Source organism: Crocodylus siamensis, chromosome 2 (assembly GCF_052110815.1).
Source record: "Crocodylus siamensis isolate JL-2025a chromosome 2, ASM5211081v1, whole genome shotgun sequence".
In the NCBI taxonomy this organism is placed as follows: Eukaryota; Metazoa; Chordata; order Crocodylia; family Crocodylidae; genus Crocodylus; species Crocodylus siamensis.
In genome coordinates this window covers 145011971-145029383 of record NC_143396.1, presented here as the reverse complement: position 1 = coordinate 145029383, position 17413 = coordinate 145011971, and the positions used below count along the sequence as shown (strand labels likewise).

The 17413-nt window shown below is 42.9% G+C and overlaps 1 protein-coding gene across 3 annotated transcripts in view; it reads right to left on the bottom strand.

Moving 5' to 3' along the window:
* Positions 1 to 17413, bottom strand: part of AFF1 (ALF transcription elongation factor 1) — a 204397-nt gene that overhangs the window by 32710 nt on the left and 154274 nt on the right. For all 3 annotated transcript variants that reach the window (XM_090037027.1, XM_090037026.1, XM_090037028.1), the window contains 3 exons: positions 15915 to 16001; positions 15014 to 15050; positions 14595 to 14646 (listed from right to left, as the gene is read on the bottom strand). In XM_090037027.1, coding sequence (XP_089893153.1) covers positions 14595 to 14646; positions 15014 to 15050; positions 15915 to 16001 — 176 coding nt within the window. The remainder of the gene's footprint in view (positions 1 to 14594; positions 14647 to 15013; positions 15051 to 15914; positions 16002 to 17413) is intronic.

Here is a 17413-nt window from a genome sequence, read left to right as displayed (position 1 = left end):
ATGGGGGCATGAATTTAAGATGACCCTCCAAATCTATACGTGGAAAATTATAGCAAAATTATCAAGTCTGCACATGTAGAATCTAATTATTGGAAGGTCAACTTAAATACAAAGTCACCTTAGATTTGGACAAATTTAGTATTTGACATTTATACTCAAAAGCACTCAGGAAACACAGATTGATGCACATTTTCCCCAGAATTACTCAACCGCTGAAATTACAGCCATCCTTGGGGGAAACTTGGCAGATGCTTAACAAACAGCAGCTCTACACAACAGGAAATGGACAGGAAATGACGAATCCCAAATCTAAATGAAACTGAAGGGACAAATAGCTTGTCAGTTGGATAAGATCTATTTTAACAGTCAGACATTAACTGGCATTTATGACTGAATAGTAACCCTGGATTTCTCTTAGCGTACGTTCGGTTTGTCAAGAAACAGATTAAAGTACCACAATTCAAAATTTAATGAGGAAAAGCTACTCCTTCCCCTTTGGTGTGTAAGCATGTTATTCCCATTAATACTACTGAGAATTGCACAAACATGATAAATGAAGAGACACTCAAGCAATTGTTTAGAGTAGAGGTCAGCAACTTTTCAGAGTCTTGGGTCAGAGCAACCTGGTTTGGGTCCAAGGTGGACCAGTGCTCTGACCTAGCTGCTGTTCCTGTGGCTCCCCCCTACCACTTCTCCCCACCCCCCAGCTGCAACGTGAGCACAGCTCTGAGCTGCCCAGTGCCAGATTGCGGGCAAATTCTCCCACCACCAACATATTGCTGGCTCTACAGGCTGTATACAGTTGCTCTCCACAGGCTACATCTGGCCCATAAGTCATATGCTGATGAGTCCTCATTTAGAGAGTTTTTATTTTTGTTGCATGCTTCAAATTTTACAGTTTCCTCTAATGACTCTTAACAAAAATGAAACAAAAATAAATAACTCCTCTCTACTCTTTCAGCATATAACACAGCTTCCTTGTATTGTATCATGAAAAAGCACAGCTTTCAAGCTTCAGGAAACACTGTAAATGAAATACCTTACAAAATCATTTGTGTTCTTACAGAAGCCAAGTCACCCACCCCCCATGACATCCCAGGCCTGAGTAAAGCAAGGAAGAGAGCATTAAATCTAACTGAAGTCCCCATGCTACACTACATGCCCATATCACAAATAAAACACACAAGTTCCACAGGACTTGTTAGGTACCTGAGCATAGCGGCTGCCAGTGAATCAACTTCTCTCTAAGGCTCTGCTAATGAAAACAAATCCAGCTGAAATTTGGCTTCAGCTTTGATGACACTAATGCTATCCTCTGAAGGAGATCTGTCAATGGACTATATCAGTAAAGCTACAAACACAGGAGGGTGTCATTCCAATATATCCAGAGAATTAATAATAGTGATCTCTGTGTTAATTTTCCCCTCTATTGCTGAACTCGATAAAAATATTTTAATGTGAAATAAAAGAGAAAGAAAAAAGCATAGAAAAATTCAAATAATGAAATCCTACAGAAGGACTTCAGATGTCTATAATTATCCAGAAAGATTTATAAAAAGTGAATAAAGAATCTACACTATGGTAAAACATGCCAGTGCTACTTTGGGTCAGATTTCAGAAAGTGTTTTAAACAAAAACACACACAAAATTATCGTCTTTTGGACATGTGAAGTGGGACACTTTTTAAATAAACAATTGTTGTAGCTTCCTTAGGGGTGTTATGGGATGGTCAAAGAGAGCTACAGATATTCCCAAGATCCCTTTTTAAGATGTGGTTTGCAATTGAAAGAGTACAAGTATTTTAATATATTGAGAGCAATATCTAAACAGTAATGTTTATTTGCAAATTGCATATAGCCATAAAACAAAAGGGAGCTTTCTGTGCCCCTTGGGTATTGGTTTCTTTGGGGAAAAAACCTGACTGGGTATTGCTAATCTGACATAGCCTTAAAGTTTCAACATGGCAGATGAAGATTGGGAATTAAAAGAACACCACTGCTTTCCATCACAGCATGAAAGCAGGAGCAGCAGGCATTAGGAAGAGGTTCAATTACAGAAAACACCATACAAGTTAGTTTTCTGTGGTGATGGTTTCCTGACATTTAATATGTGATGTTCCAGCTATATATTTGGCACCTCACCAAGTGACAGAAGAAAAATAAAATGGGTCAGTATATGAACCTGAACTAAAGCTTTCGGAAAGGTAAATCACATTTCTGTCAAAAGTACCAGTCAAAGCTTTAGAAAAAGAAAGTTCAACTGAACCAGGAACATAAATCCCACAGATCATAAATCTCTTCATCCTGACCACCAGATTTTACTACTCCATTGTACTGCTTTTACATTGGCATGATTCCCTCAACTTTGTTCTGGAATTTATGGCTACAAATAGACACCACTTATCCCAGACCAAAGTGCGATTGTTTAGACATCTATATTCCTTGTCCCAGAATAACTCCTAAAGAGTCAGTACTTTTATCTAGTGGGAAAGGTACTAACAGTTTATCTGGGGATACTGAAAAGTGTGTAAACAGTTACTACCTCTCAGAGAAGATGCAATTATGCACCTGTATAATTTTGCACACAAAACACATGCCCGCACATAACTGCAAAATATTGCATACTTTAACATAGGTGGGCTCTATGCCTCCACCTCTATGGGGCTCCCAGCACTCCAGCTCGGAGCCCCACGTAGAGGCACTGAGCACAGTGGCACTTAACTGGACAGCTGGTGAGTGGGGAGGGGAGCTCCTGCCCGCTGGAGAGGCAGTGGATGTGGGGTTTGTGGGTTGGGGTTCCCCCTCCCCCCACGGTGCACAGCTCCTGCTGCCAGCAGAAGCAGCAGCAGGCCCTCAGGGGACTCATGACTGCAGCAGGCAGTGGCGTGCACCTCAAGCTGAGTCCCAGGGGCTGCACGTGCTGGCAGAGCCATCTGGGCCCGACCCACTAGTATGTGCCTTCAAACCAGACCAGACTGGCTCCATGCCAGCGTGCGGGGCTTGCAACATAGCAGGCAGGAGCCACATGATTCGGCCTGGCCAGGCCGACTCCAGTGGGAAGCCGCATGTGGAGGCACAGAGCCCACCCAGTCTCTTGGCATGCGATTCTCTGAGGCTCCCAGTCTGCGTGCCATCAGGCTGGGTTGGCTCTGTGCCTCCTGTGTGGCTTCCTACTAGAGTGCTAGAAGCCCCACATGAAGGTACAGATCTGGCCTGGCTCAATGGTGCGCTTATTTATAGTGCTGCAAGCCCCACATGCTGGCATGGAGCCAGCATGGTCTGGTTCAAAGGCATGTGGTAGCAGGCCAGGCAGGGCTGGTTTTATGCCACCATGTGCAGGCCCCAGGTCTCAGTGCATAAATTTTGAATTTTTGTGCACATAATTCCCCGGGGTGTAAGTTATCCTGGGACTGTGTTAGTGAATCAATAGCAGAAAAATGACAATGCATTCAGACACTCACCAATCCCCGATTAGAAAGGCAGTGTGTGTACACATGAATTTTGGGATATTTTTGTTTCAGAACCAAACACTGACACAACTTGTTCAGGGACAAATGCAACATCTGTTCCTAGCCAGAGTGTCATGATTCTCTCCTCCAGAACACCAGTTACATTTGCATGATGTACTGCCAAGTGGAACATATATTGACATAATCCAAGAAAAAGTTGCATCTGGCCTGAAAATCAGGAGACGGAATCTAGAGATTAATATTAGTAATTTTATTTAATTTTTTTATAGTTGTAAGCACCTGAAAGCAAGAGGATAGAACAGAATGGCCTGTCAGCCTTAGCTATATTATTATTGCTGCAATGCCGGAATAAGATCAGGATTCCCACAGAGGACTTCCTGTAAATCTGGACAAGTTAACTACTTTTTACACTGCTGGTGTTACAGTTACATTTTTCCTAAGATTATTTTGTAACGACTAAGTCTTTTGTTCAAACATGTCTTTGCAGCTGTTAAAGCAAGAGTTCACAGAAAAAATCTGGTTAAAGTTGTATATGTTCCTCTCCTTGCAGGATTCTCATGCAAGTCAAAGCTCATTGAAAATTACACCATTCTAGTTCATTACTTTTGCACACACATTGAAACAGTACAAAATTTTTCCTCCTCTGCCCACAAGATGCAACTATTCTCCCTGCGTAACCTGTGTTCTAAAATCAAGTCAGGTCCTATGAACTTTATTCCTAGAGTCATCCTTATTCAGGCAAGTGGTCACACTGAAGCCAACAGTATTTGGATGAGCAAGCCCTCCATCTCATCTGTGTTAAGCATCTAACCCCACTGCTCCTCTGAACATTTTCTTTCCATTAATTTTCAGAGCATCATCACCTTATTGCACATACCCAACTTCATGGCACTACTTTTCCCCACTTTTTTGAAACAATAGAAAAAGGGGATAAAATGAGAAATCTAATATTGCCACTGTCCTTTAGGACTCGGGAGAGTCTCATCTTTCTGCAGTCTCTAGGGAATCAATGAGACTCTAGGGCTAGGGACAGAAATTACACATAAACCTGTATAAGTGATTGGAAATGGGTTCAAATTTGTAACACAACAGAAGTTCAGTGCACATAAACTGCTTTCAAAATGGCTGAAACCAATTTAAAATAAACCTGGATGGATGTAGCATCAGACAACTGATTTAGCATTAAGGTTTAGGTTAAATAGTTTTATTAAACTTCTGTCCCAGATCCCCTCCAAATTCAAGTTAACTCACAGTCCTCCAGCATCCCAGGATGCTTTGCATCTCCCCTGCAAATGCCCCTTTGCAGGGTGGATGGGCTAGCCTTGGCCCCAACTGCTTGCTCCAGCTCAGCAGGGAGGCATGCTCCAGCTCCTGGCCTGGGCCACTGCAGGCATATGGCTGCATTTCTGAAATTAAAAGTGAATGTCTGTTCACTTGCTTACTGGCTCAATTTATATAGCTTAGACTAACCTGTGAAGATTGAATCGATTCAGCCTCGGTCTTTTTGACTTTCTGTACTTAGCCTAGATGGTGGTGATGATTGTTAACTACTCTGGGGTCATCTTTGAGCCAATCACCTGCAGTGGATATTTCATATCTCAATACTAGTTCCAAGCCACAAGCCTCAGCCTGCCAAACAGTTTAAAGAAATTCCTAGTTAGGTTAAAAAAAGTCTGTATTTCAGATACAACACTGTAAAAAGCACCAGGACAACATGAGGATGAACACTAAAACTACAACTATTTCACTGGGAAATGTTCTTTAATTTTGCATGATCCTAAGAAGTACCTCATTACCAGGGACCCTGGTTTTCTCCAATTAAAAACTGCAAATTCTCTGATACAGCTCTGAGCACGGCTCTGCGGCATCAGCAGGAGGTTTTGTAGGCAGCAACTATCACCACTGGCATGGCCCTGCAGGTAAGTGGCAGCGGCTGCCGTGTGTGAGCCCCCACACCCCCATCCCTTGCCACCGCTACAGAGCTGGCCACAGAGCTGTGCAGCTGGCTGCATGTGAGCCTCCTCCTCCCCCTCCCCTGGGCAAGCGGCTGGGCAGCATGTGTGCGAGCACCACCACACTGCACCCCACACAGCTTGCCCACAAAGCCCCCCCGCAGACGGACAACCCTGCCCTCACCCCCTGGCCCTGCTCCCAGCTGTGGTGTGCCACCTGGGGCCTGCAGCATCCCCTGCTCCCTCAGTCCCCAACCACCTTCTCCAGCCCTGTCCCACAGCCCCCAAGCTCCCCTTATTTCTAGGATCCAGGGGCAAAGGACATGGTTCTGCAGTGGCAGCACTTGCCCGCAAAGCCCCCTCAGCCTGCATGCAGCCGCCATCACCCTGCATTGCCATGGAGCCATGCAGCTGCATGCAAGCCCTCCATTCCACCCCCTGGCCAGGTGGCATATGTGGCTCACACACGGTGGTTGCCACCGCACTGCCGCTGCCATGCCCTGTGCCACTTGCCCACAAAGCCATGCAGGTGGCCGTGGGATGGTAGTGCAGGGTGCAGTGGGAGAGTTGCAATGGCAGCCTCTATATGCGAACCCCGTCAGGCCGGCCAGCACGTGTGAGGCCCACAGTGGCACCTCTGCCCTCACCCCCCAGCCCTGCTCCTGGGAGTGGGCACAGGGGCACGCTCTTAATCTACCCCCCAAGCACCTTCCCTTTCCCCTGCTCTGCCCCACCCCTACCCTCCCACACTCTTACCTACTGGGGTGGGTGTCAGTGTTTGTGTCTGCATGTCTGTGGGTCTGGGAGGCTGTTGCAAGGGGCATCAGGAGGGCTGCTGAGACTGTGGGGGTGGAGTGTGGGGCACCAGCACTGGGGAGAGGGCTGTGGGGGGCCTTTAATTTTTATCATGGATTTTGGGTTTTTAATCAGAGAATTGGCAATTTTTAAATTGGAGAATTTGCAATTTTTAAATCAGAGAAAACCAGGATCCCTGCTCATTACACATGTTACCCATGAGTAAAATGCATCAATGACATTTGGTTGTTCAACCCAAGATCAAGAAAGAACAATCAGGTGTCAAATGAGTCATAGATTCACATAGATAAACAGAAAGCCAGTTCTCAAATAACATTTCAACAAGTTAGCCCAGTCAAAGAAAAGAAACTCAGGCTAATAATTTTTAACACTTTAATTAGCTCAAGGAGTTGCCAAATTTTACACAGTCTGTAGAAACTACCATTTTTATACACATAGTCACCCTCTGTGCAAATCTATTAAAAAGGGAGCTTTCTTAGGGAAGCAGTTCTAAAACTAATGTAGTATGTCAGACAGGAACTCAACAATGCACAAGCTGATCTCTCTCCACCAGGCTAGTCAGAGACACAGTAGTAAAAAAGAGCTTGGCATCTTGTCTTTAAAAAAGAAAGGCTACTTCCATTCCAGTGAAGCCAGGTGCTAACTTGAGGCCTGTATTCAAGAATGAAAGCCATCTGGGAAATCCTTGCATATTTTGTAGAGCTGAATGCTTAATTTGGGCGCACAGATGCACAGGGATTTCAACCTCTAATTAACCAACACAAACATTGTTTGTTTTCAGTCAACTATACTTTGCAATGTGAACTACTGGAGGCAGCTGAATTTTCAGACAGTCACGTACATTTTGAAGAGCAAAGAAAGAAAAGCCTGTTGCACAAATGAAAAATCAGAGATGCACCAGTTCAAGAAGAGGGTGATGAAGTCGCTGGGCAAATCATGGCTTAGTTTATTTTATATGCAAATCTTAGTCACTTCTTTTCCACTCTGTTGCTAAACTCACTATGTTATTTTGGTTGACTGCACATGCAGATGTCTCCAATCAGTTTTCTGGAAGGATTTAGCTTTGATGTTCTGATAAAGCAGTCATCAGCAAGATAGGCTTCTACCAACATTATCAAAGGGTGAGATTTAAGATATCTCTTTTCCCTGGCAACCATAATAGAGTCACTCTGGCTGTAACAATTTGCAAGTGACTTTACTGCCTTGAGCTTCATTCAGCCATTCGCTCCTCAGTAAAGTGTATGAGGGCCCCTAGAAAGACAGACTATCATTTTCTCATACGGCATGGGGATGCATTCTGTACTCTCTCTATATAAAATAAACATGTCTGCATCTTAGCAAGGTAGCAGAAAATTAGGTCCAACAAGTTCAAAGGCTTCTACTGTATATCACTCTTGTGGTAAAGCTTCCCTGGGGTAAGGAGTTTTATCAAGAGTCTCTAGTGGGAACATTGCCTTAGCTTAGCAAGCCTGAGAGCTTAAATTACGTCATGTCTCTAATTTATTCAGCACCAGTGGGATTTTTTTAAATGAAATTCCCTATTAAAAGACATAATCAGTATGATGATCTAAAGAACTAACAATAGGCAGAACCTCACAAGCTCTGTTCAGTTTAGAAAACTGATGCTTGTTGGGCTAGGAATGCTGGGACTGGAAGCCCTTGCACTTACATTGAACATAATCTGTCTATACTTTCCATTGCACAAAAACATACACTTCTTCTAGGTGGCGACAGTGCTCGGAGTTTGGGTGTAGAAGGGATACTCGCTGCTGCTAATATGCAGAGAAAGAAAGGCTCTCAACAGGCCTAGAAAACCATTAAAAACATCAGCACTCCATCAAGGCAGGTGTGTTCTGAAGATGAAGCAAGTTATGATTCTTTACTCCTAGGTTTTTCAAAGTCTTTTTGTGGGGTGGGGGAGAAGGCAGGGCACGGTGCAAGGAGGAGCCCTGTGGGCTGGATCCAGTGCTTGGGGCTAGTTTGTAGGCCTGATCTGGCCTGCAAACTGGTCCAGCGTTCCTCATTCAGTCCATGGGCAGGATGAGTTTGACACCCTTGCTCTAGAGCAGGAGTCGCCAACCTGTGGCTCTGGAGCTACACACGGCTCTTCAGAAGTTAATATGCATCTCCTTGAATCTTTGCACAAGCACACAGTAATCAGCTTCCATAGCTGTTATGTCATGTCACATGATGTTACTGGTTGCAGCGAGCACTCAGGTTGGACTCGGAAGTTTGGACTCCGGAGCAGCAGGTTGGCCACCCCAGCTCTAGAGCATGAACCAAGACCTAGTATCAGTCCCTGAATGGTCTCCATCTCCCTGAACCCACTTGAACTCAAAAGACATAGCTTACACTGCACCCTGAAACAGGGATCTATGCTAGACTGTATTCCCTGTAGTCAGGAGTGGTACCTTAATGGCTAGTCTATCCAAAGGAGACACAGCTGAAACAAAGGTCATTCCTGCAGGGCATCCTCCAAGCTGGCAAAGGAAAAAAGCTCTGGAGCTACTGACACTGGACAACTTCTAAGCAAGAAGCATCTTTCTTAGGAACAAGCCATTGAAGAGGCCATCTTTGGCATGAACAGAGTAAAACTGAGGAAGCTGTAGTCCTGTGGACTAAGCCACCATTACAGAACCCCTAATATAGGATGGAAGGTTAGCATTAGATCAAAATATCACTTTAAGTATGTTTGATAGGCATTGCAGCACTTAAATACATTTTCCCTTCAGGTTCAGTTTAAATCAGCAGGAAAAAGAAAGCATAAACTAGGTCTGAACCCTGTCCCTACCCCAAACTTGTTCTGAACCATGTTGAGATGCCTAATTAGACCCTTTTGGTAGTGTTGAAGTGATGTAGCTGTGATGATCCAGGAAATATGTAAGAGGCAAGGATTTTTTATTGGACCAGCTGTACCAATAAAGGACATCTCCAACAAAAATCCTTGCCTCTTACATAATTTGATTGTTAATGGTTAAATAAAGTATATGGGGAAGCGCCCCTCTTGGGTTTCTAATTCTCACAAAATCACATTCCTATTTCTATAGCACTGAGAGAATTTTAAATGCTGCAGCAGTTGCTAAACGTCCAGTGATTCAGCAATTACCCTCCTATTTGAATTGCACATGGGTCACTTAGTACTCTTTGCTTAGAAACATGTGAATTACTGTTTTTCAAGGTTCAGAATCCATCAATACTGCCATCTGGTCAGAGTAACCTTGCAGGACTAAGAACTTCACCACACACAACACTACTTTTAAACAATTACCATAATTAACTGACTTCATTGGTTACAGCTTTCACCTGCTACTAATGTTACAAAGTCAGTGTTGCAATTATTAACCTTCTTCATGAGCACACACTTTTCTATTACAGCTGGCATTTCTTCCCCCCTCTGTTGCCAGTCCCTTACAAATTATAAGCATTAAATTCAGAATTTTCAAAATGCTATACTGTGGCCTAATGCTGGAATTCACATCAATGGAAGCAGAGCTGAATTTTCCTAAGAATCTTAACTTGAAGACATTTTCCCTCCAGTATTTCTTTGCTGAAGTGAGCTGGGAAGGAATATCATTACAGATTTCATAGAAATTAGGGCTGGAAGGGACCTCAGAAGATCATCGAGTCCTGCCCCCCGCCTGAAAGGGCAGGAAGTCAGCTGGAGTCATAGGATCCCAGCAAGACAAGCATCCAATTTGCTCCTGAAGGTGTACTATGTAGGTGCTAGAACCACCTCCAATGGCAGGCTGTTCCAGACTTTGGGGGCTCAGACAGTAAAGAAATTCTTCCTCATGTCCAGCCTGAAATGGTCTTGCAAGAGTTTATAACCATTAGACCTCATCATCCCTTGGGGCGTTCTGGTGAACAAATGTTCCCCCAGATACTGGTGGTCACCCTCGATAAACTTATAGGTGGCTATCACATCACCCCTTAGCCTGCACTTTTCCAGGTTAAAGAGCCCCACAGCTCTCAGCCTGTTGTCATAAGGTCTGTTTTCCTGACCTCTGATCATGCGCGTGGCTCTTCTCTGGACTCTCTCAAGCTTCTCCACATCCTTTCTGAATTGTGGGGCCCAAAACTGGATGCAGTATTCCAGCTGTGGCCTCACCAAGGCCGAGTACAAGGGGAGAATGATGTCCCGGGATTTGCTTGAGAAGAATCTATGGATGCAAGCCAGCGTTTTGCTCGCTTTACTAGCCACAGCATCACATTGAAGGCTCATGTTCATCTTGTGGTCAGACATGACCCCCAAGTCTCTTTCTGACGTAGTGCTAGCCAGCATAGCACTGCCGAGCCTATAAGCATGCTGCACGTTTTTCCTCCCAAGGTGGAGATTCTTGCATTTTTCGGTGTTAAACACCATCAGGTTCTCGTCCACCCATCTGCTGGGCCTGTCCAGGTCAGCCTGCATCGCCCTTGTGTCTTCAGGTGTGGATGCTTTGCCCCAAAGTTTGGTGTCATAGGTGAACTTGGCTTCTGACTCCAACGTCCGCATCGTTAATGAAGATGTTGAACAATGTGTCCAAGGACAGAGCTTGGAGGACCGCACTGGTCACAGGGCACCATGATGAGTGACTTCCATCAATTACCACCCTCTGGGTCCGACCATGGAGCCAATTCTCCAGCCAGCGGATCGTGGTGGACCCAAGGCCACAATTGGCCAGTTTTGCCAAGAGGTGATCATGGGTTACCAGATCGAAGGCTTTTTTGAATTCAAGATATATGATATCAATCTCTTCTCCCTTGTCCAGGTGATAGGTCACCTGGTTGTAAAAGGAAATGAGATTGGTCAAGCAAGACCTACCCGTAAAAACCGGTGCTGGCTATCCCTCAGGATGTTGGCATCAGCCAGTCCATTAAGGATGGCCTCTTTAATAAACTTTTCTAAGACCTTCCCCGGGATAGAAGTCAGGCTGATGGGCCTATAGTTAGCCAGATCCACTTTCCTCCCTTTCTGGAAGATAGGCACCACATTGACCTTCTTTCAGTCTTTGTGCGCTTCACCAGAGCACCAGGAGTTTTCAGAGATCTGTGCCAGGGGCTGGGCTATGATGCTCGTCTGCTCCTTGACTACCCTGGGGTGTGGATTGTCAGGTCCAGCTGACCTGAAGGTATCCAGCTTCTCAAGGTGTTCCTTCACGAGGTCAGCATTGATGAGAGGCCAGGGATCTCCCTCACCTGGACCTCCCTGTCCCATAGTGGGCATGGGTGTCCCATGAGATCGATGAAAGACTGATGCGAAGTACCCATTTAATAGGTTAGCTTTTCCCTGGGTGTCAGTTGTCCCATCTGGTTCAGCAGGGGTCCAACGTTGCCCTTGCTTTTCCTCCAGCTCCCCACATATCTGAAAAAGGACTTTATTGTCCTTGATACTTGAAGCTAGCTGGAGTTCAGTTGCAGCTTTGGCTTTCCTGGTTTGCTCCCTGCAGGACTGGACCAGTGCAGAATATTCCTCATTGGAGGTGAATCCCATCCTCCATCCTTTGTAGGCCTTTCTTTTTAGCCTCAGGTCTGCTAGATCCATGGAGAGCCGGGGGGGCTGCTGTGCCCTCTTGCTGCCTTTCCTCCAAGATGGAACAGACTTAGCTTGTGCACTGAGGATCGCTCCCTTGAGGAGCAGCCACTCTTCATGGACTCCCCTCCCCCTGGGGCTGTGGTCCCTTAGGACCTCACTGACAAGCCTCCAGAGCTTGTCAAAGTGAGCTTTCCTGAAGTCCAGGATTTCCATGTTGCTGACTGTCTTGCCAGCTTTACGGTGGATGGCGACAGTGATCAGCTCATGGGCGCTGTCACCCAGCTTCCCATCACTCACTAGGTCGCCGATTAGGTTATCCCCAGTAGCCAGTACCAGGTCAAGCAGCACTTTACTTCTTGTTGGCCCGTAGACTTCTTGAGTCAAGTAGAGGTCATCCACACACGATAGGAAGCTTTGCGACCGCTCAGATTTTGCTGAGTGATCCTCCCATGAGATGTCTGGGTAGCTGAAGTCACCCATGACAACCATGGTCCTGGAGCATGCAGCCTCAGCCAGTTTCTGGGCAAACTCCTGGTCAAGCTCTTGACTTTGGGTGGGAGGTCTGTAGTAGACTCCCACTGTTGTGTCCTCTGTGCTGCGTTCCCCGCAGATTTTAACCCAGAGGGTCTCCAGTCATCCACCCTGGTTGCCAACATCAGCTTGCAGGGACATGTTGCTTTCCTTAACATAGAGAGATACACCCCTTTTATCTATTTGATCTCTCCTGTACAAGGTATAGCCGTTTATACCCATGATCCATTCGTGGGTGGAATCCCACCAGGTCTCCATTATCCCTATGACATCGTAATCATCTGTGTTAAGCAGGAGGACAAGTTCCTCCCGCTTATTCCCCAAGCTCCTGGCATTTGTGTACAGGCAGGCAAGTGTCCCCTTGGGGGCTCTTGCCTTGCGCACGGATTGTACCAGGGCTGGGACGGGGTGGGCTCCCTTAAATGCTTTGGCCTGCTGGCTTTGCAAGGGTTGCTCAGCAGGCCAGCAGTGGTGGTAGTCCCCCTGATCACAGCTAATTGTAATACACTTCCACAGACTTTGATTTTATAAACAAAGACCTGACACTACAATCTCACAATCTGATTCACATGGGTAGAATTCTCTACCCCTGAGAAACTCCACTGGCGTCACTGGGTCTCGCTACACATCTGATTGTATGGCTGAGGCCATAGGAAGTATTACTTAAGGAGCAGTAATAACTTAAAAAGCTTTTTTAGTTTAGTCTGTAAATCTGCTTTTACCATAAGGACAATGTACAATTTCTGAAATCTTAAAGAACTGGTTCTATAAACAAAGCTATTACATATGTAAATTACCAATTTTTAATGCAATAAAGAATATGCCAGTAAGGATTCTTATTAGAGAGTACAGGATGTAGTAAGAAAAGGTCACAGCACATTCCATTCCATTTTCGTTTTAACTTATCTCATATTATTCCAATTATAAATTGACCCTGCATATAAGGCCAACCCCGCATTTTCAAGTTCAGTTTTTAGAGGGGGGAATAAAAAGCAAAATAAATAAATAAATAAATAAATAAAAGCTTTTCCCCTGAAAAGGAAGTCAAGGAAGCCCTTGAACTGCTTTTGCCCTTACAAAATCCAACATCAAATAATTAAGGACAATATTCAATGGGGTTAAATGCACTAAAAATATTAAGATAAAGATTACACTAAAAAAAAAATCTGCCTTTGTGTTTTTATCGTCTGAACCAAAATAGTGCAAGTACTAAACTCAAGACTGTATGGGATCTAATAAATAACTTCTTTGTGGGGATTAGCTTAAGTGTGATTTTTATAATTTTTTTTGGAGGGAATAAGGATCAACTTGAAATTAGAATATTACACTTAGAACCATTAATTGACAGTTTGTGTATATCCAGTATAGTTTTCAATTGCAATAAAACTACAGAGATTAAATCAAAAGATACCTGGTTAAACATTTTTGCTAACTGTACTGAAAACCCCTCAGTTGTAGACGCACACAAAAATTTGCTGACCGTAAAAAGCCTGTAGTTAAAAAGGCAGAGCACAGAGGCAGAAAAGTAAATAGCCAGGTGTAGCCAGAAAAACTTCTTCACATATGCTATAGATGGCTATCAGATGGTTAGAATTGAAGAATTTTAAGTATTTAGCTCAACCACAATCTTGATCAAGCAGCAGAAAAAAACCTTCAGCAATCTGAAAGATTACAACAATTGCTCACATTTAACAAATGCAAAACCAGCAACCAAATCACTCAGGAAACTGTTTCTTGGACAACCAAAAACAACACAAAAGACCAACATTATAGGGCCCCGTCATATTTGTATCTATCCTTTCCAAAAAGCTACCATTAATCCAAGTGCTAAAAAAGAGACAATTCTGGGGCCAAAACTTGACACTTGGAGGGGCAAATGTTTATCCAAGAACTGGAAACCAACAAATCAAACTGGCAAGTACTTCTATCTATAAGAAATATTGGTACTGGGAGCTTTCCTAAACTTCACAGACATTAATACTGGGTCATAAAAAGAAACAAAAAGTGAATGTGCACCGAAGATTCAATTTCATGTATAAATCAGTATAAGTTCAGATAGTGTGGCAGGACATTAAGCAGTGAAAGAATTAAAGAAGGGAAAGCCTTAGCACTAATATTTAAAATAATTTATTAATGACATGGTATAGTATTCACTTAAATTACAAGAAAGCCTTTCTGTCAACACTAATTGCCACTGGATCTAGCCCTACTAATTATAGAAATTAAAAGCTCAATCCGTGCAAAAAACAAAGTGGAAAACCACGGCCAGAATTCATAACTGAATGTGTTATTGAAAAATGATGTTACTTACGATGTTCCTTGCTGAGAACTAGGCAATGTTTTTGAAGATGCATCATACTGTTCTGTAAAACCAAAGAAACAGTTGGTTTTCTGCATCCCACTGCACAATATTTTATTGAATAATTTTTTATTTGTGTATAATGAGGCTTTCAACTACAAAATTTTATCAGATTTACAGTGCTTATGTAGATTATCGTTATGGCTGCTTGCCAATCAAGATAGGTTTTCCTAATATTTTATAGTTTGACCATTATTACTTATTTGTTACATAGAAATAAAATACCCTAATCAGGCAAAGTTCGGAATTGCTTAAATTAACCAAAGTTCAAGAAAGAGCTGGCATTTGTGCTCCTAATTAGATACTTCTGATCACACACACTGTATAGTTTCCCTTCTACAACAGGAAGTCTACTTTGGATTTTTACTTACTCTGGCTTTGTATTACTGATCCAGCATGCTGGGATTCCTAGAAAGACAGAGCACAATAAAAAGCAAAACATGAAAGTACTGGATTAACACACACATACCCTCCCCAATCAAATCTTATTTACTATTAATTACAATATTGTCTGCTTGCAATTTGCACTTTGGTCTCTCACTTTTGCAGGTTAAGGGGCTGACTTTGCAAAGGTATAGAAAATTTCTACCTTTCAAGCATTGCAAATAAAATTGCAGACACTTACAAAAAAATCATAGGGAACAGTCTAGCTTGAGCTACCTATGCTTTCCTGAACTTTAACTGTTTGATGTTACGAAGCATAAGATGTACTCGGGTCAGAACAGACCAAAAAAAAAAGAAAAAAAAAGAGAGATACATGCACTAAGAGTACATACCAGTACATTAATTTTAAGTGAAAAGAACTAAACATTTTAACTAGGAAATAAAAAAAAAAATTAATTGTGCTGTAAGAAATACAGATGACATACTGAAAACCTTTATGGTACTCTTCCCCTGCCTGCAAGTTAGATGTTTTTGCCCTTGGTTATTCACCCAAGTTTTTTCTGTTGCTAAAACCATGTCTTAACTCTGAAAAAAAAACAGACTTCACTTTAAAAAAATTCTAGAAGATGATTACAGAAAGACGCATGTAACAAGTCTAACCCGTTCAAGCCCAATTACTCAGAAGTGGAAGCTGACCTAATTTCTAAGCAAATGAGATGAGTTTATAACATGTGAAATCAACCAGGTTTTCATTTCTTTTATATAATTTCTTCTAAAGACAAACAAAAATCTAACAGCCTCAGGCTGTACCAACAACAATGAGATGGTCTGAAAATACACCCAAGGGTATGAAAGCTGTATTTTACACATTAAAAGGAGATATATGACCTTTGTTGGAAAAGGAAATTTTGAAGGCTCAGCTGTGCTTGGAGTATGGATAGCTGTCAAGGGAGGTGGCCATGAGTGGGTCATTTCCTAGAAAGGATTTAAAAGAAAAAAAATGTGGCTAGTAAACATTTTTATATAGGAGACGTTCAGCGCTTAAAACATTCATATTAATATATTGAAAATCTCCTCATGGATCTGCCCATATAGAAAAAAACATGGCAAAACTTATATTCTGGTCATTCTGAATAGACAACTATGTAACTGAATTTGCCAACCTTTATGCATGTTTGTAGACCCACTGAAATCTGCCTAAAGTTAAGTATTAAGTGGAAGTGTTTGCATGACTGAGTCCTAACTATATTGTCACCTTCATATTTAATGATTGAAGAAGCAAATAAAGACTTATAGACGTAGATCTTTGGTTTTCAAAGTATGTCTTCCTTGTTTTGAAAGTTGCTGTACCCATCAGTGGTAACACAATGAATAAATTAACGGTGCCCTTTTAGAAGACCTTCATAGCAGAAAGGGGTCAAACTAAATTACACCTTCATTCAGTGTTCCTATTTATTCTTCAAAAACTCATTCAGATTTGGGGCAGAAGCTGTCTACGTAGGCACTATATTAAACAAACCGTCTACTGCTCCATTAATCTATTGTATAGAAATGTACTAACATGACTTAAATGCCTGGATAGATTATCATGATCACCCAGATCAGATCTCCTGCATAACCCCACAGAATTTCAACCAGGGATTACTGTAACAAGCCTACAAAACTTGTGGCTGAACTACCTCATCCCTTTTAGGAATACAGGTAGTTTTGATATAAAGACTTTGCACACTGGAGATGCTCGCAAAACCTCAACATATTGGCTAGTTTGAAAAATGTTCCTCTGTCTGCTGGGGTCTACCCTATAATTTGAGGAGGAAGACAGAACGAGGCAATTCTAGCTCTTTAGAAACTCCTGTCTTTATCCCCTGGCCGGCATAGATGTAGGCCAGCTACAGCCACAGTTAGAAGTCGCTTCCTCAAATGAAGCAAGCCATGTATCAGCAGCTGAAGTGTCCATTCTAATAGTCAAGTCTTGCCTAAACTAGGGATTCTAAAATGTTACCTAACTGGAATACTGTGTTTGAACTGTTTAGGATACACAAGGCTCCCAGCTTTAAACACGTGCTTTGCTGTTTGAATAAAGATTAATCTAGGCAAGGCCCCAGGGACTTAAAAGGGCCTTGGAAAGATCAGAAGACAGAACTGATTTGGTTCCTGCCAATGTTCTTAGCAGCTGACAAAGAACAGACCTATCCCAAGGATTAAACACCTGTCTAGGATCTGCCATTTTTCTTCCTTTCCTGAGAATACTCCTTCTCAACACTTCCAAATGTTCATTAACAGCCCAAATTCTCTTCCAAATTTAACCTTGCATCATTCTGAATGAGCATCATTGCAGTCACCCTTCAAGTATGTCAAAAAACTTGAGACCGACTTCCCGGAAGTCA